Source organism: Trichomonas vaginalis, chromosome II (assembly GCF_026262505.1).
Source record: "Trichomonas vaginalis G3 chromosome II, whole genome shotgun sequence".
In the NCBI taxonomy this organism is placed as follows: domain Eukaryota; phylum Parabasalia; order Trichomonadida; family Trichomonadidae; genus Trichomonas; species Trichomonas vaginalis.
Window position 1 is genome coordinate 9,211,412 of NC_067204.1, and position 24,177 is coordinate 9,235,588.

The following is a 24,177-nucleotide window of genomic DNA, read 5'->3' on the forward strand; positions in this document are numbered from 1 at the left end:
CTTCCAAAACGAACTTCTGTTAATTTTCTGCATGTTTGAAATGCATAGACATTAATAGTTACCAAAGAATCTGGAAAATAAATAGTTTTCAATGAATTGCAGTCCCTGAATGCATAATTTCCAATATATGTAAGATTATTTGGAAAATCAAATGTTTCAAGATTTCCACATCCCCAAAAAGCTCCATTTAAAATTGAAGTTAAATTTGAGTTTGATTGGAAATTAATTGATTTCAATTTTCCAAGATAAGAAAAAAGGCCATTTGAAATAGTTGAAACTGAAGAAGGGATATCATAGTGTTCAAGTTCACTGAAACGCATATATATTACTGTTTTATTGCCATTATATAACAAACTTTGGTTAGCAAAAGCAAATGGTGCATCTTCTGGAAAATCAAGAATAACATCACGTGGGAAACAATCTCCTTCAATGTTTATTAAACTTTTAGGAAGCTTCATATATTTTAAGTTAAAGCATTCATAAAACGCTGAAGCTTTAATTGTTGTAATCCTGTCATTAAGTGTAATATTCGAAATATTAGAACTCCGAAAGCAACTCTCTGGAATAATTGTAATTCCTTTTCCAATTACAACTGTATTGAGATATTTACATCTAGCAAATGCAGAATTACCGAGACTTATCACTGTATCTGGAATGGTGACATTAACAATATGCGATCCTTCTAAGAACGATTCAGAAAGAACTCTTAGTTTTGAATTAAAAGTGATATTTTCAAGCAAATGGCCAGCAAAAACAGCTCTGCGTACTGATTCAACTGTTTCTGGGATAATAATGGATGTATAGTTGTTTTGGAAGCATAATATTATTGATGTCTTTTCTTTATTGTACAGAATCCCATCTTCTACTGAGAAGTAATTGTTTTGAGAGTCACAAATAATTTCATTAAAAAGAGAAGCACTCATAAATGCTGCTTGACTAATTTGTGAAAGATTTTTGGGAAAATATATTTGTGTTATCAATGTTCCGGCGAAAGCGCCAGTTTCAATACTAACTAATTCAGATTCAAGTCCAATATTTATAGTTCTAAGGCTTTTACAATTAGAAAAACAAAATCTATTTAATTTTTTAATCGAGTTTTGGATATTAAATGATGAAAATAAACAATTTGAAAATAAATATTCAGATAATTCTGAAATATTATTAGAAAGAATAACTTGAGATAATATTGAGCATCCATCAAAAGCGTGTGATCTGATTTCTTGGAGTGATGGACAATTTGTGAAATTAATTGAAGAAAGTTTTGAGCAACCACTAAATGCATAGTCGCCAATGTTTTTGAGCTTTGAATCAGGAGGAAATGTGATGGAAAGAAGTGTATTTGTACTCCCTCTGAAGGCATAATTTGCTGCATTTGGATCCCCAGTGATGATTTCGCAAGTTGGTTTAAGAATAACATGTACACTACGATCGGTTGCAAATAAGACACGATCGTTTTCAATATATGTTTCACCTACAACGATTTGCTAAGTTCTCCATTGAGAACAAAATAAAAAATAAAAAAATAACTTTTGAGTGCTAATTGAAAATAACATTTATTTGAAAAGTTATCTTTTATCATTAAATAGAGTTTTTCTTTTTTTTTATTAAAAGAGGAATGCTGACTAGGATGGTGTTGGTTTTTTCTCTTTAATAACCAATGCATGGCCAAACAAGGCCTAACGCCTTTTAAAAATCTTCATCGAGTTGACATTTTACTAAGGCTAAAAATTAAAAAAAAAAACTCAAAAAAATTAACCTGGTGGTATTTGAATCCCTACAAGATCATCGCGCGAACAACAGAGTTGGTGAAGTTCTCTGGATTGTGCTCAATCAAAATTTCAAAAACCAGAGAACTTCGCCAAAATCCAAACAAATACAACTTCCTTGGCTAGCACAAGGCCAAGGAATATTAAATCATCTACCTTAGAATGAAGTTCCTCTGAAACCCCTCATCAAATGAGGGGTACCAGAAGAACTTCACTCTATTCAACTAATTACGGCTTCATTGACCATCATAAGGTCTAGGAATGGTAAAACCTTTACCTTAGAGTGAAGTTCTTCTAAGACTCTTCAACAAATGAAGAGTCTTAAAAGAACTTTGTATTTTTCAATTAAATATTGCATTACCTAGACCCAAGTGAACCGGGTATACCTATGGTATACTAGGTCAAAGTTCTTTTGAAGTCTCTCATTCAATGAGAGACTTCAGAAGAACTTAGCTAGATGTGACTATAAATGCAATACTTATTATTATAAATTCATTATTAATCTTGAATTCTTACCTACTCAACAATAAAAAATATCATTTTTTTTTTAGAAAAAAAAATTTAACTATGTATTTGGTATGGCAAACTTTTTGACTCCTCATGGTTTGGCATGGTTGAGAAGGTTATTTTCCTCTTTCATCTTTTTCATTGATATTTGCACCATGTGAAATAAGGAGTTCGGCTGCTTCTTCACTATTATTTTCTGCTGCAATATGAAGAGCGGTTTGTCCATCTTCATCTTTTTCATTGATATTTGCACCATGTGAAATAAGGAATTCGGCTGTTTCTTCACTATTATTTTCTGCTGCATAATGAAGAGCTGTTCTTCCTCTTTCATCTTTTTCATTGATATTCGCACCATGTGAAATAAGAAGTTCGGCTGTTTCTGTACTATTTTTAGATGCTGCTTGATGAAGAGCGGTTTGTCCATCTTTATTTATTTCATTGATATTTGCGCCATGTGAAATAAGGAATTCGGCTGTTTCTTCACTATTATTTTCTGCTGCATAATGAAGAGCTGTTCTTCCTCTTTCATCTTTTTCATTGATATTCGCACCATGTGAAATAAGAAGTTCGGCTGTTTCTGTACTATTTTTAGATGCTGCTTGATGAAGAGCGGTTTGTCCATCTTCATCTTTTTCATTGATATTTGCACCATGTGAAATAAGAACTTTGGCTGGTTTTTTATTATTATAACGTGCTGCAACATGAAGAGCTGTTCTTCCTCTTTCATCTTTTTCATTGATATTCGCACCACGTGAAATAAGGAGTTCGACTGTTTCTTCACTATTATTATATGCTGCATAATGAAGAGCGGTTTTTCCATCTTCATCTTTTTCATTGATATTTATGCCATGTGAAATAAGAAGTTCTGCTATTTCATTTCTATTTCTCATTACTGCAATATGAAGAGCGGTATTTCCTTTTTCATCTTTTTCATTGATATTTATGCCATGTGAAAGTAGAAATTCGATTGTTTCTTTACTATTATTTTCGACTGCAAGATGAAGAGCCGTTTTCCATCTTTATCTTTTTCATTGATATTTATACCATGTGAAAGAAGAAATTCGGCTATTACCCTATTATTATAACGTGCTGCAACATGAAGAGCTGTTCTTCCTCCTTCATCTTTTTCATTGATATTTAGTTCATGTGAAAGGAAGTATTCGAGTAAGGATGGAATGTTGAACCACGCTGAATTAATAAAACATTGGTTAAAATCATTTGTTTGATCGAAATAAACTAAAAATGATTCAAGATTTTTGAACTTTACGCAATAATCTAAATCGATCTCTAAATCGTATTCGTTCATCAAGAATGTTACAAAATCAATGTTGTGTGAAATAATTGCATATTTCATGTATTTTTTATCTGGTGTTTGATATTTCAAACATTCACTCATGATCTCTGGATTTCCGCCTAAAAATGAAAATTGCAGACATGTTTCAGTTATTTCTGATTTAAATTTTGTTCTTAAAAATTTGAAACAATCAACTGCTCCATGGTAACAACATAATTCAAGTAAATAATATCCTACTGATGAATCTGGATATAATTCACTAAAAAGTTGTTGATATTTATCAAATCCCTCTCTTTCTGTGAATGAAATGAATGTTTCTAAGTCATTATACATAATTGCCCTGTAAATTGTATTTTCTGTATGAATTTGGAGATTTTCTGATTCAATTGTTTCGAAATCATCAGATTTGTTTAATTTAATTCCATATTCTTTATAAAATAAGTATCCAACAGTTAATGGAACTCTGATTTCCTCGTTTACATGATAATTATCATATATGAGTTTGGCTAGAGATAAATAAGCCTTTGTATAGCGATTATTATACGGAATGATACATAAAATGTCGCTTATAATAGTACAAGGAAGACGTTTCTTTGAATCAATCAATTCTGTTTTGATCATTTTGTATATCTTGTTCATTTCTTCTTCATTTTCAGTTTTCAGCTTATAAAATGCATTATATGAATCGATGTAGCATTTACAGATACTTCTCAATTCAGTGTATTTACTTGGGTCAATGTCTTTATCAGACATGAAAAAATTTATCATCGTTCTTTTACTTTTTGAATGGAATTCAAAAAGAAAATGAATGATGTCATTTTATTGCAAAATGTGTAAAATAGCCATTCAAAATATGCAAGAAATTTGCAATAAAGGTAGACCAGCAAAATTTTTACCAATAATTTTTGATTTTGGCTATGGATACTTACTATATAGGGGATGGATATTTGATGTGCGAAGTATCGCATGAAAGTTATCGGGCCGATTTTGAGATATTATTATTAAAAATTATATTCAATATCTTGCTCACTAAATATATTCTTTTGAGATGTGAAATGTGTTCACGGTTTAAATTTTGAACATTACATATTTTTCAGAAAATTTAGTTTATATTCTTTTATTGTCATTAGATAACATGAATATTTTGGTACAGCACACGTAAGTTAGAGTTTGTGTAGTTGTGTGTTTCTTCACAACTGTAAAAAATATCATAATTCGTAACTTTGGAAATTTGATTGAGTTGATTTTTGATTATTCTAATAATATTGTTGAACAAAATTGAAGTATTCAACATAAAGAGCGTATTTTAACACAATATTCTATTACAAATAGTTATATTGATAAGATACGAATTGGAATTGAACCAAAAATATATATATATATGATCTCCAAATTATAAAAACCGAGTAATATCATTTAGTGGATTATGTCAATACATTTGTTTCTGCTCAAATTCATAAAGAAATTTCCAAAAAAATTCGAAAAAATAAAAATCTAGAACAAAAATACAATTTTAACATCAAAAAATGAAAAATGGAAAAATTTTGGAATTATAAAGATGTTTTTAATTGATTTAAATGAGAATGTTTGCATTCTGGTATCAAAACCAAGAGCAAATTTTCAATTATAATTGTTTCAAAAATTTAGAAGGGAATATAGAGTATATTAATGATCTCTAAACTATCAAATTATAATATATATTAAAATTATTGAATTATTTTAATGAATAATGGTTAATGTAAAATATCGAGGTAACGAAATGATATTACTTTAAAAGAAGTTAAGCTAAGGGTATTTTTATTCATAGGAAAACAAAAAATGTAACATATTAGTACAAGATGATAGATAAATAGAAAAAAATTGTAAAATAACCGAGAGCTTATCATGTATTTGTGTGTTGACATTTAAAAATAGTAGATTTAGCAAATCTGCTGTGAAGTTTTGTTTGTTTCCTGTTCAGGAGTGTAGATCATAGAAAATTTGTCAATATCTTGTCAACAAGCTATGTAAATATCGTGAATAAGCTTAAAATAGTATAACACCTATGTGTTCTCTATCATTTTGCAATTTATGAATGCACAAGTAGGAAACCTGCCATTTCTGATTACAAAAATGACTTTTTCTCGAAAACGGCCCGATAAATTGGGCTTCATTTCAAAATATGTTAAAGTGTATTAGTAAGCAAAGAATCCTGTTATATCTGTGGGCAATTTTATAGGTGAAAAGTATTAGATGTGAAATATTAAATTTTAACATACTACTTTCGAAGGTTAGATAATGATGAAAGCGAGCCGAATGATGAATGGAATCAAAATTCCTTGAAAACAACGATAGTAATTTTTAATTGAAGATATGAGGAACTAAATCATAGCTAATTGTCAAATAAAACAAATAATATAATTATTCTAGGACTCGTTCAATATGCTCCCTTAAATCTTTAGAATTATATTCATCTGAGAGGCTATTCAAATGAAAATAAGTACCATAAGATTTTTTTTAAAAAAAATTGCGAAATAACGTATTTTTTGCTGGTCTACCTTTTTTGCAATTCTCTTGCCTTCTAAAAGAATTTTTCAATAAACTCACTCAAAAATTTTCGACTTTTTTCTAAAGACACATTTCAATTCACTGTTCTTATAAAAAAACATTTCAATTCACTGTATTTATTTTGGTGAGTAGTAAGTGAACCCTTAAACAACGTCCGACCAAGACACTCGCCTAAATATTTAAACAACAGTATTGAATTCAAAAAAAAAAAAAAATAATGATATTAATTTACACCAAATAATGTTCTGAGTGCGTGATGGCATTCATCAGGTTCTGAGCTTTCTACAATTGAACGAACAGATTTAATAACATCGCGAGCATCGTTAAATTTGCTCAGCAAATTCATAAAGCGCTTCTGAGTATTCCTAAGTACCATTGAAGGAGAGTTTGATGAAGCAGCATCAGCCTCGTATCTCTTAATTATTGGACCTAAAATTTCGAAAATCTCCTTTGTATCGAAATTCTCGGTTTTTGGCTGGTTCTCGAGTGTAGATATTAGTTGGTCAGCAAGTTCTGATGTATTAGAAAGCTTGCTGTCAACTTTCAGAAGAGATAATGATTTCTTCAACTTATCTACAAGTTCTTGGTCATTGTTTTCGGTCTTTTCGTTGTTGGTTCGGCTAATTTCCATGACTTCTTTCGAAATTTCCCTGTTTATGAAGGATTTTTGTGGAGATCCTGTTGAAATTTCGGAATTTTGCGGTTTTGACGGGGAATTTTCAATGTGGTCGTTCGAGAGTTGGGACAAATGTTGGATTTCGCTCATTAAAGATGAATTCTTTGAATTTAATTCAGAAATTTCGTTCTTTAAAGAGGAATTCTGGCCTTCTAGCTCTCCAACCTTCTTAAGGAGCATCTTAGACTCATGGAGAACGCTCTTGGAGTTCTCTTGTGCTTCTAAAATTGAAGATTCAAGGGAATTCTTCTGAGAAAGTGTGTCATTCAAGGCATTTTCAACTGCAGCGAGCTTCTTCGTAAGGATCTGGACTTTGTCATCACATTCTGCTTTGACTAATCTTGCTGATGTCTGATAATTTAATTTTTCACGAGCTCTGTTTTCTTCTAGACTTTTATTTATCTCGTAAAGTTTCTTGTTCTCATCTCCCATCTCTTGGAGCTCTTTAATTGTCTCTTCTGCATCAATAATTCTTGATTTGAGATTTACTAGTTCTGTATCCTTTCTAGAGAGAATTCCCTTAAGGTTTTCGATTCTCTCATCCTTCTTTGATATTGTAGATGTAGCCGTTTCGAGTTGCTTTTGGAATTTTCCTGAATCAAGTGTAAGTTTCGACAATTTCTCCTTGTATTCGTTTTCTTTTTGTTCGTGGTCGAACAACAACTGTTGTACATACGTATTATGCTTGTTATTCGAATCATTTATTTCGGCAATTAATTTTTGATTTTCGTTAGAAAGAGATTCGATCTGAAGTTCAAGTGATTGCATTCTAGCTGTCAATTTTGCAACGTTTACTTGTGGAGATGACTGCTTTGGACTTGAAGGTTGCGGAGGAGTTGGAGATTTTGGTTGAGGAGGAGGAGTTGAAGACTCGTTCTTATGAGAAAGATCAAAGTTGTCTTGACTAAATGCAACTTTCTTGTATGCCATGAACGATTTAAGCTTCTGTGAGTCACCTTTTAATTTTGAAATTTCGTCTTCTAAAGAATCGTTTTTCTGTTCTAGTTCAGAGTGCTTGCAATTCAGGTTAGCAATCTGTAGTTCGTAATCAGAAAGCTTTTTCCTGATTGTCTGAGCAATTGTTTCTACAAGATCACGAAAAATCGAATCAATATTCGAAGAAATTTCAGATGGATCGTATTTCGTGGAAGTTTTCACCCACTGTTTGATTTGGTCGATTGATTGGTTAATTTGTGTGGAGTCTAACGTCATCAAAATTTTGAGTCTAAGAAATATAAAAAAAATAATCGGTTTTGTGTTTACACCACTACATCCATAACCTTTTATTTATGAATTGAATTCAACAATTATAGTAATGTCTAAAATATGAACTAAAAAGTTGTTTTGACATAATTTGAATGAAGAAATTTTCTCAGGAAAAGATTTAGAATGCATAAATGATTGGTATTACCTACCTATGTCATTTTAATATTAACTATTACAGATTGAGTTCTTTTTTCTACAATTAATTTGCTCAAAAATTATAAACTGATATATAAGGAAAAATTTTTAAAACTATCAAGCCTCATAAGTGAATTTATGAAAATGATTCTCTAGTATGTCGATAACTAACAATTCAGAAAAATTTTACAAAATATAATGGATAGTAAGTTATATGAAAGATTGGAAATGCTCATAGGTCCTTATTTTTAAAGATTTACTGCTATATCTTACTCTCCTCGATGAAATTAATTGAGATATTCAGGAAAAAACTAAGCAAATAAGGTAAAATTAGCCAAAAAACACAATTTATACAACATATATCAAAACAAATAATAAGAATATAATGAAAATTAGTCAAATGGAGTGTCATCTGCGTCAGGAGCGATTCCTTGGTCGTCGTTCTGTTCATAACCGTTCGGACCAGAGTCCAATGCTACCCAACCTTCGTTATTAGTATTAGAAACGAACCAACCGTTGATCGCGATTAAGAAGAACAGAATTAAAGGAGTGATTGTCCATGGCACCCATTCGCTCTTTCTTGTGGAGATGACGTTAGACCGCAATCTCATAATGAATAAACAAAAATTCATTATGAAATACATAGATGCTGATCCAAAGAACAATCCAACGAGTCTTGGCCTTGTTTCACCATCAAGAGACTCATTTGGCTTATGTTTGAATGCATAAAATGATAAATAGAAATGAATAAAAGATTGTGTAATAAATAACAAAGCAGGATACTTCCCGTAACCAAACATCCACCTACCAGTTGTTCTTTGTGCAAAATTAATATATCCGTACATCTGGAAAGCAAGAGCAATTGAAATTGGAATTGAAATCAAGGAAAACTTGAATTTTGGAATTTCTACTGGACGCTGTAGTGACGAGAATAATGTATAGAACACTTCAACCATGCAAAGTGAATGTAAAATTACAAAAATGAAAACAATAATAAAATGAACGTCAACAACGCGATTTAATATGTAGAAGAAGGCCCACGAAATAAATCCATCGAAAATAAAAACGCCACATGTGATCATTTCAAGGAAATGCTCACGTTCAAAGCGTGGAACTGAATTCCATATGGTAAACATAAAGATCGCGAAGTAGAGAATGCCAGCAATAATCTGAAGTATTGAAATATAATGATTGTTTCTTAATCTGTCGTCTAGATATCCGATTCTTCTTGCCATTGTTGCATTTCCATCAACGTTTACGTCATTTGGACCACAATTTGCAATCATGACTGTCCATATTCCGCGCCAAGGTAATTCAATATCTGCACTTCGAAAACTTGAAATATCAATGCGATTTAATGTAACAGTTTTTTCTAATAATATATCTGTTTCGATTGCATTAGCATCTGATATCGTTTTGATTTCAATTGGTCGCCTAATAACTGGTGTCGGATCATTATAGTGAATACTGTTTGAGCAGTTGGATTTTGGACTGCAACAAACAGCTTGGTAATTGTCTGCTTCGAAGAATACTTGATTTCTTCTGACTTCTTCAAAAACTATAAGCTCGATTTCGCAATTTCCATCACATTTTGTGATTGATAAGTTTAATTTGAGATAACCAGGAGTCATATCAAAAAGCCGTGGTATAATTCTACCTTTTGGAATCACTTCATCGTTAAAACGAAATAAAGATGACTGAGAAAAAGAGAGGAAGAGATTCAACATTGTCACTTTTTTAATGCAGATCATTTGTGATAATATTCAAAATCATCGATAATTCAATGATGTGAAACATTTAAATCAGAAAGGTTGTAATGCACTTCTTTAATGGATCGATTTGAGAGTTTTCCTCCATATGGATTCATCAAGACTTGATCTCTTTCAATGATGTTTTGTTTTAGTTTTGAGTAGAGACAGAATTTTTTTTTTTTTGGAAAAAAAAAATCCATGTAAAGATCAAAGAATTTGAACACAATCAATGTAAAGTTCTCTGTTTTTATGTATCTTTCAAATATAACTGGCAATGGTGGAGCTATTTACATAAATAAAGACATAGAGAAAGTTGATATTTCTAAGTCTATATTTCAAAATTGCTATGCTATATTTGGTGGTGCCATTTATACGGAGAAAATTAATAAATTATGCTTAAATAATATTTGTGGCTCTCAATGCCGCAATAAATATGGCTTTGAGTACGGGTATTTTGGATTTTTTAGTTCTGAAAACGTTACTAACATAAAATACATTACCGTTTGCTATAATTCAGGTGGGTCTGCAAATTGTAAATTCACATCCAATTATTTTGAACATTCCGAATCAAATTATTCGAATAACATAGGTTATAAGGAATTAGCTTTTATGATAGATTCAACAGCTAATTCTGTATGTAAAAATATCAAAATATGTAATAATTTAGGTTCCTGGATTGGATATTATAATTATCATTGCACAAATGTAAGCTCTTCTTATTTCGTTTATAGTAATGTAAGCTTAACTAATGTAGATAATAGCCTTGGCCATATTTCTTCTCACCACACTATAAAGTGTATTCTGAATTACTTTTACATAGATATACCCGCATCAAATCTATCTGTTTTGAATGCAGATGATTCAAAAATGTATGTTTATAATTCTTATATCAAATGTCCTTCAGATAAATTGATTGATTCAAATGGAAATATCGAATATGGCTCTTCAAACAAGCGAGTAAATAGTGTTCCACAATATATCTTAAAAGTTCCAGAATTAAGTAACTGTGGAAAGATGCTGAATAAAACATTAAGGAATGATATCATTTGCCAATCAGTGTTGAATCATTTCAGAGTTGTGATGGCAAGTGTTATCATTCTTATGTAAAAATTTGAATAATGAGTACTTAAATGCGATAAAAAAAGATGAGAGATGATGTACGTAAAAAATCGTTTTGTGTATAGAATCAATGGGTAATTAAGCTTAATTATTTTTTATTTTTAATGAAATTAATCTTCAAAAATATCAGAAAACGAAAGAACCTCGGCTGTTTCTTTACTATTATTAATCGCTGCAATTTGAAGAGCGGCCTTTTTATCATCATCATCTTTTTCATTGATCTTTATACAATGTAAAATAAGATTTTTACAATTATTAGATGCTGCAATATCAAGAGCAGTTTTCCCATCATTATTTTTTTCAATGATATTTATACCATGTGAAATAAGAAGTTTGGCTGTTCCTAGAAAATTACAACTTGCTGCAGTATGAAGAGCGGTTTCTCCAAATTTATCTTTTTCATTGATATTTATACCATGTGAAATAAGAAGTTCTGCTATTTCATTTCTATTTCTCATTACTGCAATATGAAGAGCGGTATTTCCTTTTTCATCTTTTTCATTGATATTTATACCATGTGAAAGTAGAAATTCGATTGTTTCTTTACTATTATTTTCGACTGCAAGATGAAGAGCCGTTTTCCATCTTTATCTTTTTCATTGATATTTATACCATGTGAAAGAAGAAATTCGGCTATTACCCTATTATTATAACGTGCTGCAACATGAAAAGCGGTTTGTCCAAAAATATTTTTTTCATTGATATTTATACCATATGAAATAAGAATTTCGACTATTTCTTTCCTATTTCTCATTACTGAAATATAAAGAGCGGTTTCTCCATCTTTATCTTTTTCATTGATATTTATACCATGTGAAAGAAGAAATTCAATTGTTTCTTTACTATTTATCATTACAGCAATATGAAGAGCTGTTCTTCCTCTTTCATCTTTTTCATTAATATTTATACCATGTGAAAGAAGAAATTCTGCTATTTCTTTACTATTATTTTCGACTGCAATATGAAGAGCGGTACTTCCTCTTTCATCTTTTTCATTGATACTTATACCATGTGAAATAAGGAGTTCGATTGTTTCTTTACTATAATAACATACTGCAGTATGAAGAGCGGTTTCTCCAAAATTATCTTTTTCATTGATATTTATACCATGTGAAAGTAGAAATTTGATTGTTTCTTTACTATTATTTTCGACTGCAACATGAAGAGCTGTTCTCCCTCTTTCATCTTTTTCATTGATATTTGCACAATGTGAAAGTAGAAATTCGATTGTTTCTTTACTATTATTTTTGACTGCAATATGAAGAGCGGTACTTCCTCTTTCATCTTTTTCATTGATATTTATACCATGTGAAATAAGAACTTCGGCTGTTTCTTTACTGTTATGCCATGTTGTAATATGAAGAGAGGTATTTCCATTTTTATCCCTTTCATTAACATTTGCACCATGTGAAAGGAAGTATTTACAAAGGGATGGAATGTTAAACTTCGATGAATAAACAAAGCATTTGTTAATATCATTTGTTTGATCGAAATAAACAAAAAATGATTCAAGATTTTTGAACTTTACGCAATAATCTAAATCGATCTCTAAATCGTATTCGTTCATCAGGAATGTTACAAAATCAATGTTGTGTGAAATAATTGCATATTTCATGTATTTTTTATCTGGTGTTTGATATTTCAAACATTCACTCATGATCTCTGGATTTCCGCCTAAAAATGAAAATTGCAGACATGTTTCAGTTATTTCTGATTTAAATTTTGTTCTTAAAAATTTGAAACAATCAACTGCTCCATGGTAACAACATAATTCAAGTAAATAATATCCTACTGATGAATCTGGATATAATTTACTAAAAAGTTGTTGATATTTATCAAATCCCTCTCTTTCTGTGAATGAAATGAATGTTTCTAAGTCATTATACATAATTGCCCTGTAAATTGTATTTTCTGTATGAATTTGGAGATTTTCTGATTTAATTGTTTCGAAATTGCCCCATTTGTTTAATTCAATTCCGTATTCTTTATAAAATAAGTATTGTGAAATAAAATTAATATTGTTGACCTCTTTGATATGATAATCATCAGATATGAGTTTGGCAAGAGATAAATATGACCTTGTATAGCGATTATTATACCGAATTATATTTAAAATGTCTTCCATAATTTTTTTTGGTGGGTAATTCTTTGAATCAAAAATTTCTGTTTTGATCAAATTGTAAATCTCTTTTAATTCTTCTTCTTTGTCCGTTTTCAGCTGATACAACGCAATGTATGAATCAATGTAGTATTTATAGATGCTTCGAAGTTCGCTGAATTAATTTTTTAATTAGTAGTATATGTGTGCGGGTTTTGTGACTTTTTTTGTTACATCTATATATAGACGATGCATTAAAATATATTTATTTATAAACACATTTAAAAAATTAACATTAATTTTAAAATAATTTATTTTTTTATCTTTTATAAAAGAAGCTATATATAGATGATGTCAGATATTCCGCGATTAATTAAACATTGTTTAAATCCTGAATGGGTTAAACTTCAATTTAAAAATGAAGATTGTGAATTATTAAATGAATATGAAAGCCAAAATAAGCTAATGAGGTATAAATATAATGATAAAGAATATTTAATTTCATGGAATCAATGGAGTCATAATCAAAGACCTCATAAACGGGAAGAAGAAATTGAAAATAATGAAATGGAAATCATTGATGACATTAAAGAGGATGGAATTCCTAAATTTTGTAGAAAAACCTTTAGAACTAAGTTAGGAGCATATAAACGTAGAGTATTAAATCCTGAATACATAAAACATTTATTTAAAAAGGAAGACTGTGAATTATTAAACGTTAATGAATATGAAAATGCTAAATCAAAATTGAAATATAAATATATTGGAAGTGATGAAAGGTGTAAAGATAAAGATAAAGTTTATTCAGTTTCATATAATAACTGGCACACGTTAGGGATAAGAAAACATTTAGGAGATTATGGGAAATGTTCTGAATTCTTTAAATCTAGTATGTACGAGAGAGTAAAAGAAATTAGAAATAATTATTTTCATGAATGAAAAATAAACTTTAAAAATTCATGTCTTACATTTTTGAATAATTTATTTTTTTATTTAATGATAAATGAGCGTCAAAACTAACAACGTTAAAAAATTGGGATTCACAAATGAGGAAATAAAGGATATATTAGAGGAGGCGGGTTATGAAGTTGATAAATATTATTTAAGAAATTGTCAAAAATTCGCGAGTTTTTAAATGAGTTTGATTATGATGGAAAAATGAATAAAGATGATGTTATAAATTTCTTATATCCCACATCTGAAGAAGAAAAACCTAAAGAACCTGATGTTTTCCCTGAATATTATGAAGAACGAATTAAAGATGATGAATACGATGAAATTGAAAAACTGGAAAAAATAAGAGATGAAATAGATGAAAAAATTAAGGAATTAAGAGAAGTTGAAAAATATAATGAGAATGAAGTAGAGGGTTTAATGAATATCCCAGCTTCAGAATCAGAAGTTCAGAAATCTCATGAAGAAAGATATAAAAATTACTTTTTGGAATCTACTAAAAATTTATTAGATGGTGAAATAGACGAAACACTTTCAGAAGAAGGCACAAAATTTATTCATAAACATAAGCTTCAGTTTATTGACGATGAAGAATACCCCTGTATATTACTTTCACCTCCTCTTGATTCTGAAAAATTCAAAAAAGCATTGAAAAATGTAACATATGCAACAAATACGATTAAGAAAGAAGACCATGATATTTACACAAATTATTATTTAAATAAATGCACGGGTGTTGATAAAGTTTTTGATTTGTTAGATAAAATATCAAAAGAAACAATTGGTACATATAAAATTTTATGCGATTGTGGTTTCATTATTGAAGATACCAATAATGTTTCATATGAAAGAACAGCACCAAAGGAAGACGAAGTGGAAAGGTCTATACCATTCGTTATTAAGAATATAAAAGATATGAAAACTTATAAGCATTATATTTATTCATTTATTTCAGAAAAAATGGAAGCAACCCATAAAACATCATCTCATCATTTTATAGCTATTCATACATTCCTTTTCAAAGTTGTGAAATTAAATAAGACAGGAATTAGATTTAATGTATCAGGGTACGCATTCTTGAGTAAATTAAAATGTATTCGTCACGTCGCAGATGATAAAAATTTATGTGTTCTTAATTCATTTTATGGACTTTAGCCCTGGACTCTCTGAGTCTCGGACTTTAAAAAAAATAAACTTTATTTTTATTATTTTTTTTAATTTTTATTCTTACATAAATGAACAAAAATGGAACAGCTAAAATGAATGATAATCAAATAAGAGCAGAAGGTAGAAGGTTATTTAAACGCTTCTATAACATTCCTGATGGTGTTAATCCTAAAACTCGTAGAAGTTTTAAATGAAGCAATAGATGCATATGAAGGGTTTGACATTTCATCAGAAAGTGAGAGGTTAGCAAGAATGTTAAACGTTAATATTGATTTTTATTATTGTGACCCTCAACCAGAAGACGTAGACATTAACAAGGTAGACTTTCCATTAGTGGATTCAATAATGATAGATCCAGAATTTGAAACAGTAAATATTTTATTAACACAGAGTCCATGTGGAAAACTTCACGCTGACAGAATAACAGACGTTGAAGCACTCACAGGATATAAAGTTTGCCCCTTTTGCAAAGAAGAAGTTATTCTATCCGTGATGATCCAGAAAGGAAAAACCAAAGAAGATTTTTAAAGCATTGTGAGAAATGTAAAGAAAATAATGGAAGATTAATTCAAGACGTTCAATTGCAAAACACACAACAACCATATGCACCACATATCACGAAACAGAAGATATATCAATGGCTATTAGCACATAATTTGCAGGAATATTATAAACCAACAAGATATTATATTACTTTTGACTTCGAAACATTAGAGACTAAAGAAGAACTTCAACTTTCTGAATGTGCAACTTTGAATGCTTACTTAAAACCATTCATGGTATCATCAACTGTCAAAATAAAGCCGCAAAGCGGCGAGGTCGTAGACCGTGATAAAACATTTACGAGGAATTTTTGCTTAACTTCAAGTGATTCTTTTATTTCTGATTGGATTGAGTTTTTATTTTCAACCTGTTCATTAGTTGCTAAATCAAATATTGAACAATATGAAGAATTAATGAAGTCAAAACATTAAATGAGAAACAAAAGGAAGCATTTAAAGAACTTCTAGATGAGGAATTCAATAAAGTGAATATCATAGGTTTTAATTCGGGAAAGTTTGATTTAAATTTAATTCTTCGTGATTTAAACACTGCAAAATGGAAAATAAAATCAATGCTGGGTTCATCTTCACAATTTAAGCAAATCATTGTAAAGAAAACAAACGTTCCATATGAATTGAGATTTATTGACATCAGAAATTATATAGCGGGTGGGACATTAGACCAATTCACTCAGATTTCGGAAACAATAAATCACGTGTTAAATCCTTTTTCCCTTATCAATTCATCATGGGAAAATTACGAAGAAGAATTATATAAAGAGGAACCATTCACGAAAGATTCATTTTATTCAGCATTAACTCAAGAAACTATATCAGATAGTGATTATCAAATATATCTCAATGATGCTAAAAATTTTAAGAATAGATTAGAATATTTTATTCATTATTGCAATAAAGATGTTGAAATTATGATTGACCCAATTGATAAAATTATTGAAGAAACATTTGTTTATAAAATTGACATGCTTCATAATCTTTCTTTATCATCGAATGCATCAATGATTCGTTACGCTTTAGCATATAAAGACTTTAATCCTAACGAAAAATATCCAGAAGAAGAAAATGTGGAATCAAGTTTTGAATTAACGAAAAAGTATTGGAAATATAAAATTGAATCATATAAGAAACAAGATGAAAAAGCAGAAAGAGATACTAAAAATAATGTTTCAATGGATGATTTTCAATACTATCACGATTTAATCCTTTCATCTAAATGCAAAATGTGTGGTAAAGCGTTTACATATGCAAATAAACCAACATTAGATAGAATCGATAATGAAAAACCACATACCAAAGAAAATTGTCAGTTAATGTGTTGTTATTGCAATGTCGTAAAATCAAATAAAGATGAAGATGTTCAACGTTTAAGAATCAATTTAAGAAATTATATTAAAAAATAATTTACCAATGACTTTAGATTCAGTTGAAGCTTATCACATTCTCCGTAATGGAATTACTGGTGGTCTATCAAATGTTCAACATCGTGTTAATCTTAAAGGAATCACGCACATTAATAAACTTTCATATAATCCAGAAACTAAAACTGTATCAAATGAGGACACCACCAACATTATGACTCATTTTGTTGGAGTTGACTTTAATTCATTATATCCTTCATCATTTTCATCTAATCCTCATGATTTCATTCAATATACTGACCATAAAATGTATATGCCGGGAAGATTGAATGGTGTTATCATTTGTGATACAGCAACAAAGAAAGCAAAAGCATTGGGAATAATTAGAAAGAAAAATACTTTATTCGTGGCTGAAGTAAAGGGTCACATTGATGAAAAATACATTAATGATTACATAAACTTTTTACCGATAATAAGAAACTTAGATATTATCACAGATGAAAAAACAATTGGCAGTTTTATGTATAATTACATGAAATCAAACAATCTACCAGTTGACCAGAAACAGAGAAAATTAACTCAGTTAGCATCAACACACAACCAATATCAACCATTTTCTTCTTATTATCTTTGGTATCTAATAGACAGATTTCATTTTATCATTGATGACATTCAATCAATTTTAACATTTACGAAAAATACTTGTTTTAATGAATTTGCGAACGAATTTATGAACGAAAGACAAAAGGCTGAATTAGAAGGAAATAAAGGAAAAAGTTTATTTTGCAAGATTTCACTTAATGGATCATATGGTTACGATGCAATGAATACACAAAATTACGCAAAGACTAAAATAATGAATGCACAGAAGGCACGCGTTGCATGTATGTCAAATAAGTTTAAAAACATAAGAGAAATAGGTGAAGATACGTATCAAGTGATGCTTAAAGATAGATTTTATAGATGTGATACATGTTTACAAGAGGCATTCTTCACTTTAGATAATGCTAAATACTGGTATTTGGTTTTCATTTATGATTTTATGTATAAATGCATGGATGTTAATCGTTTTCATTTCATTGAAGGTGATACTGATTCATCTTATTGGGCTATTGCTGGCGATCCAAGTCTTCCTAACACTCAAGCATTTCAAGCAATTGTAACCGATAAACAATTTTATGATAAAAACATTTACAAATTCGCACCTTTTGATTTCTTCTGTTTTGATGAGAAATTTAAACCTAAATTAAAGAATAAAGCTGAAGAAAAAGCACATGAGAAGAAGTTATTGGGTTTAGCAATTGAGAAACAAGGTGATAACATGGTTGCTTTATGCCCTAAGTGTTATACTTCATTCAACGGTTCAATTGATGGAAGTGATTTTAAAAAGATTGCACAAAAAATGAAAGGTGTTAGTTTACGACAAAATAAACAATTAACACCTAAAAATTATTTGGATATAATAAATGATAAAGTGATATTTGATGGTCAGAATATTAATTTACAACTTAAAAACGGGTCAATGACTCGCTTAACAATTGGTAAGACTGCATTAACAGGAGCACACACTAAGGCTGTATGTTGTGAAAATGGATGTTGTATGCCATTTATTTAATGAAATGCCACAGAAGAGACAAAAGGAACCGTTAATAATGGTTTTGTACTATGATTCAAAGAGGTGGGCACCCTTAAAACATTTATTTTATTTTTATATAAATGGATAACACAGATTTAAAAATTTTAATTGATGATTTAGTATTTAATCAAAATTTTCTTGATTATTATGATTTAAAAGCATATCTCCAAAAATATAATAAAAATATAACGGGTGATGATATGGATTATTATTATTCGTATTATAAAAATGAAATTTTGAAATATCATGATAAAATAATTTCTAAAATTAAAGACAAAATTAAAAATAATGAATATACAAAGGGAAAAACTAAATCACAGCTTAAACAGTTGAAAGATTTCAAAAATAAAGTATTAACAGAAGAAGATATTGATGAATTATATAAATTATATAATCCCGAGCCGCAAAAGCCAAAGGAACAAAAACAAATGGTACAAAACGCCCAGGTCCTTCAGACCATAAATGATGCACAAGCTTTAATTTATGATTCATTAGTTAAACCATATTCAGCCCGACTTTTAAATGAAGATCAACTTTTGGAATTCATCCTTCAACATAAACTCGAAGCGGGAAAGTATATCAAACCTTTATATACAGCATATTTAAAACAAATGAATAGAATACATCCAGAATTAATGAAAGGAGGAATGAAATCCAAAATCAAAGCAGATAAAATTAAACCACTTACAACACCAAAACCTCCAACAGTAGTACCTCCTCCTTCAGTTAATCCTTCATCATTCACTTTATTATATCCATTTCAAACATTAAAGAAGCAAAAAGATTTTAAAAAGGATTTCAAGATATTAAATAAACCAATTGACCCAAAAATTCAACCGTTAAAGGAAAAATTTAGTCGCCCTTCATTTGCACTATATCCATATTCATACGAAATCGATCATCTGGAATATTCAAAAGGAAACGTTACTTATTTATTTGCCATTAACATTAACACCAGATATTTATATTGCATTCCGGTGAAAGGGAAAACAGAACAGGAAACAAGAAGAGCTATACAATACTTACTAGATCATGAAAGAGTAGATAATATAAGGGGTGATGGTGATAAAGGATTTCAGGCAGCTATGGCTCATTATTTCCCACAAATTAATTTTTACTTTTCATCCTCTCCATATACGTTTCATAATAAAATAGTTGATGCGGTAATGAGAACTCTTAGAGATGCGTTAGGGGTTAAGGTCAGATATACTGGGATGGAAATCATGACTCCATCATACAGCAGTTAGTATATTATTACAATAATACATGGCATAGAACTATAAACATGAAACCAGTGGAAATGAAAAATGATATTTCAAAAGAATGGGAATATATTAGAAAGCAAATGGAAAGGTTAAATGATGTTAAACGTGAACAAATTAATTCGGGGCTCATGAATTTTAAACAAGGAATAAAGTTTTAATTCATCTCGATTATGGAAAAACTGATAAATCAATGACAAAAAGAAGACGAAGATTTGACACAATAGCTGAATTTGTTAGATATATTAACGGCAATGCATTAGTTGAAGTTAACAATAAATTAATAGAAATTCCGATTTATTTTATTACTCCATTATATTTAAATAATATTTAATTTTTTTTATTTCGTAAGAAAATGAGTGACAACAAAGTAGTCAAGAGTCCAGACAATGAATATAAAAAGAAACTAAACAGAATTAAATCAAAAATATGCTATTACAAAAAGAAGTCGCAATGTGTGGGGTTGAAAACGATAAAGAAATAATCGAAAAATTAGAAACTTACCGTTCAATCATTAAACTGAGTGAAGCAAAAATAAAAGAATTTAATAGAATAAATAAATTGATTGGAAGAGATGAATTTAATAAAGATGAATTTTTAAACTCAATCCAAATTTAATTTTTATTCCTCTTCGACAACATCTCTCTTTCCATCATTACTGCATAACCACATTTTCTCAATTTTAGTGGTTTGTTATTTTTAACATGTTCTTGCATCATTTTTATCATTTCCTCCCTTGTTATGATTCGTGGTAAATTTTGAGCTTGTGGGGTATTCATTTATGATAAAAATAAAAATTTAAATTATGCCGTTCTAAAGTTTGTGACAACATGACATTTTGACAACAACATAGGAGGAAGGTAGTTATGACTTATTTTTGAATAACCGAAGGTGCTACCATGTTACCATGTGCTACCAGGTCATTTAACTTCTATGAAAAAATGTGACAACATGACATTTTGACAACAACATAGGAAATATGATGCAGTCCAAAAATAAAGTTAGTTTTAAAATTGTTTTTATTTTTTTATTCCTATATAAATGACAGCAACAAACAACAGCAACAACTATATCGTTTCTGATGAAAATATCATTGATTCATTAGCTGAGGAATTAGTTGTGGCAGAAACTAAAACCCTCAACGAAAGAATTGGTGAAAACAAGATTGATTTACATAACTACCTCAAACACGATGGAGGAAGAGGAAGGAAAACTGGTATGGCTTTATTAGTAAATAAAATTTCAAATTTAACGATTATAGATGTTGATATCAATAAATCATACAATGATGAACTTAAAGAAACAGTTAGAAAAGACATTTTATCAAAACTTTCGGATAAAGATGTTATCGTTAAAACCGCTTCAGGAGGTCTTCACATTTATTGCAACACTAATTTCTTCTATTCAACCTCGAACAGAATGATTAAATGTTATTCCTGCAATGATTATGATATTGATATAATGACTTCAATGGATGATTCAAAGCGTTCTTTAGTAGTTATGGCTGATTCAAGAGTTCGCAAGAATGCAACAGAACCAATCAATACATACTCATTCATTCGTGGAAGTTATGATTCAACATTAACCAGAACAGTGAATGATATATTAAATGATTTGAATATTAAGGTAAGAGTTGAACAGAAGAACGAAGAAATAAAGACTATCATGAATGAAAACAAAGATGTAAACATTGACGATAAACTTGCCCAGAGCATAGTTGATGGCATCTGTGATTTTGAAGTACATAATGACGGTGGAAACATGAATTTAGAAAAAGAAGTTACATTATTCACACTGTTTCAAGCTATTAATTCGTTACCTAATCATTTAATTAATGAAGCATACGATAACGTTTATAACTTCTGCAATTTAACTGAAAATGCAAAAAGTAATTTTGAAAAAGCACGTAATAGATATGCACATTTAATGACTTCTCCATTTGTTTTAGTGAAGATTCTAAAACTATATCAAAAGGAATATTATGATGAATATGTTTTACCTTTATTACGTAAGCCAAAAATAACATTTGATATCAAACTTGACGACTCGTTTTTGATAACAGATATTAGACGCAAGGCTGAAAATCATCAGTATAAAAACAGTTCTGAAGTAATTGAGGATTTATCACGTGTAATCCGTTTTGTAGATTGTGGAAATAAATATTTCATTCAGAAAGATTACAACATACACGACAAAATGAATCAAATATCATTTGTTCTTCAATCAAACATGAAAGAGTCACTCAAAATGATTAAATTATTTAAAGAAGAAGGTAAAACAATAACAGCATGGGATGTACTACTAAATCAATTATCCTCATTAACCGTTAAGGGTGTTTGCTTTAAATCTGATTCCCCGATGTTTTCTCAACGTTTCATGGTTATAAATACAACATTCTTGAAAAGCCTGATTACTCAAAAATTGAGATGTTTATGATTTCATTAAAGAAGCCATTTTGTGATAATAACGATGAAGTGTATAAATACCTTCTCGGCTGGATTGCATCAATGATTCAACATCCTGGAATCAAGAATGAAACAGCAATTATTTTGAAAGGACTTCAGGGAACAGGTAAAAACAGATTTACTGACATTATTTCTGAACTTCTCGCTGGTTATTCATGCAAAAACATTACCGAAATAAGTGAGCTAACGGGTAATTTCAACTCAGTTGTTGAAAATAAAATGTTTCTTGTACTTAATGAACTCAAGAATGTAGGTGAAGATAGACTCGCAAACTTCAACGCTTTGAAATCAATTATAACGGATAATGAGATTAGAATTAATGAAAAGAATCACCAGAAAGAACAGGTCAGAATGTTGCAAACTTCATTTTCGTAACTAACAACGTTTACCCTGTCAAAATTGAAGTTGGAGACAGAAGATACGTAGTTTTAAGAGTTAATGGTAAATTCAAGGGTCAATTTGATTACTTCAAGAATTTGATGGATTCATGCACAAAGGAATTTTATGATATTTACTGACGTATTTTATCAATTACGACCTTTCATCATTTAATGTACGAATCATACCGATGACTGAAGCCAAACAATTTAATAGAATTATCAACAAATCCTTTAGATGTATGGATAAATACACATTATGATGAATTGTGTGCGGGTATGACGTGTAAAAATGCTCTATTCTGCAAACCATCAGACATGAAAGACAAAAAACTTTCAAATGAGCATTAAGGATAAATGTGATAGGAAACATAGAAGAATAGACGGTAAACAAACATGGTGTTATGTTTTGAAAGAGAGAAATGAAAGGATTATATAAACAGGTTGAACCAAACGATAATGAGGATTCATTTACTGACGATGAAATACCTGTAAATGAAGCTTTATAAAGTATGATTTGAATTTATTTTTGCATTAATCCTTTCATGTCTGTTGTCAAAATGTCATGTTGTCACATTTTTTCATAGAAGTTAAATGACCTGGTAGCACATGGTAACATGGTAGCACCTTCGGTTATTCAATAATTAATTATTTTTGAATAACTGGGAAATAAATTTACGTCAAATATGCAATTTATAAAATCTTATGTCGACAGGCTACGTAGCACAGTGGTCTAAGGTGGTGTTATGGGGGGTTAGGGTCTGTGGTTCGAACCGCGACGGCGCCGTATTTTCTTATTTTCTTTGTTTGTCTTGTTTGTCGTGAATAAAAAGTGTCATAAAAGTGCTCTATCTTCCACGGGAATAAATAAAAAATTTACTTTATTTCTTCTTTATTTCTTCTTTATTTCTTTGTTCCCGTGGAAGAAGGGTTTTGCTGTTTTTCTCAGCCGAAATCAATGATTTTTTCATTTTTGGAATCCTTAGCGAATGAGGAATCTTTTCTCTCGTGGAAGCTTTGAACAAAAATATATTTTTGGATCATTTACGCTCATTACGAAGAAATCATGACAAAGAATATACGATGAAGAAATCATGACAAATCATTTACGCTCATGTTTGACAAAGAATATACATTCATTACGATGAAGAAGTCATGACAAAGCATAAACGATGAATGATCATGACAAAACATTAACGTAAACATTTATTTCCTGTGTTGTTGTCTAAATGTCAT

At 29.8% G+C, this 24,177-nt stretch overlaps 9 protein-coding genes and 2 pseudogenes across 11 annotated transcripts, besides 1 other annotated feature; 5 read left to right on the plus strand and 6 right to left on the minus strand.

Moving 5' to 3' along the window:
• Window positions 1–2,389: 2,389 nt before the first annotated feature.
• TVAGG3_0512730 (myotrophin family) lies at window positions 2,390–3,163 on the minus strand (the record flags this gene model as incomplete). Its single annotated transcript, XM_001329224.1, has 1 exon — window positions 2,390–3,163. One exon carries the CDS (start codon window positions 3,161–3,163, stop codon window positions 2,390–2,392), a length of 774 nt encoding a protein of 257 aa, XP_001329259.1.
• Window positions 3,164–3,213: 50 nt separating this feature from the next.
• On the minus strand, window positions 3,214–4,320 carry TVAGG3_0512740 (protein of unknown function (DUF3447); the record flags this gene model as incomplete). The annotated part of the gene is made up of 1 exon (XM_001329225.1): window positions 3,214–4,320. The coding sequence occupies one exon, from the start codon at window positions 4,318–4,320 to the stop codon at window positions 3,214–3,216; it is 1,107 nt and encodes a 368-aa protein (XP_001329260.1).
• A 1,936-nt stretch (window positions 4,321–6,256) lies between these two features.
• TVAGG3_0512750 (uncharacterized protein) lies at window positions 6,257–8,011 on the minus strand (the record flags this gene model as incomplete). Its single annotated transcript, XM_001329226.1, has 1 exon — window positions 6,338–8,002. One exon carries the CDS (start codon window positions 8,000–8,002, stop codon window positions 6,338–6,340), a length of 1,665 nt encoding a protein of 554 aa, XP_001329261.1.
• A 516-nt stretch (window positions 8,012–8,527) lies between these two features.
• On the minus strand, window positions 8,528–10,050 carry TVAGG3_0512760 (uncharacterized protein; the record flags this gene model as incomplete). Its single annotated transcript, XM_001329227.1, has 1 exon — window positions 8,584–9,822. One exon carries the CDS (start codon window positions 9,820–9,822, stop codon window positions 8,584–8,586), a length of 1,239 nt encoding a protein of 412 aa, XP_001329262.1.
• Window positions 10,051–11,171: 1,121 nt separating this feature from the next.
• Window positions 11,172–11,519, minus strand: TVAGG3_0512770 (positive regulation of myosin-light-chain-phosphatase protein; the record flags this gene model as incomplete). Its single annotated transcript, XM_001329228.1, has 1 exon — window positions 11,172–11,519. The coding sequence occupies one exon, from the start codon at window positions 11,517–11,519 to the stop codon at window positions 11,172–11,174; it is 348 nt and encodes a 115-aa protein (XP_001329263.1).
• A 50-nt stretch (window positions 11,520–11,569) lies between these two features.
• Window positions 11,570–11,914, minus strand: TVAGG3_0512780 (cyclin-dependent kinase inhibitor 2C-related family; the record flags this gene model as incomplete). Its single annotated transcript, XM_001329229.1, has 1 exon — window positions 11,570–11,914. One exon carries the CDS (start codon window positions 11,912–11,914, stop codon window positions 11,570–11,572), a length of 345 nt encoding a protein of 114 aa, XP_001329264.1.
• Window positions 11,915–14,392: 2,478 nt separating this feature from the next.
• Window positions 14,393–24,177: part of a mobile genetic element that runs on past the window's edge.
• Window positions 16,806–17,433, plus strand: TVAGG3_0512800 (annotated as a pseudogene). The gene has a single exon. A coding segment is annotated over exon 1 (628 nt).
• Window positions 18,058–18,816, plus strand: TVAGG3_0512810 (uncharacterized protein; the record flags this gene model as incomplete). Its single annotated transcript, XM_051236998.1, has 1 exon — window positions 18,058–18,816. One exon carries the CDS (start codon window positions 18,058–18,060, stop codon window positions 18,814–18,816), a length of 759 nt encoding a protein of 252 aa, XP_051094822.1.
• TVAGG3_0512820 (uncharacterized protein) lies at window positions 18,918–19,743 on the plus strand (the record flags this gene model as incomplete). The annotated part of the gene is made up of 1 exon (XM_051236999.1): window positions 18,918–19,743. A coding segment is annotated over one exon (826 nt), but the record flags the coding sequence as incomplete, so codon positions are not given.
• Window positions 21,141–21,692, plus strand: TVAGG3_0512830 (Prim-pol domain family; the record flags this gene model as incomplete). The annotated part of the gene is made up of 1 exon (XM_051237000.1): window positions 21,141–21,692. A coding segment is annotated over one exon (552 nt), but the record flags the coding sequence as incomplete, so codon positions are not given.
• On the plus strand, window positions 22,607–23,450 carry TVAGG3_0512840 (annotated as a pseudogene). Its single transcript has one exon. A coding segment is annotated over exon 1 (844 nt).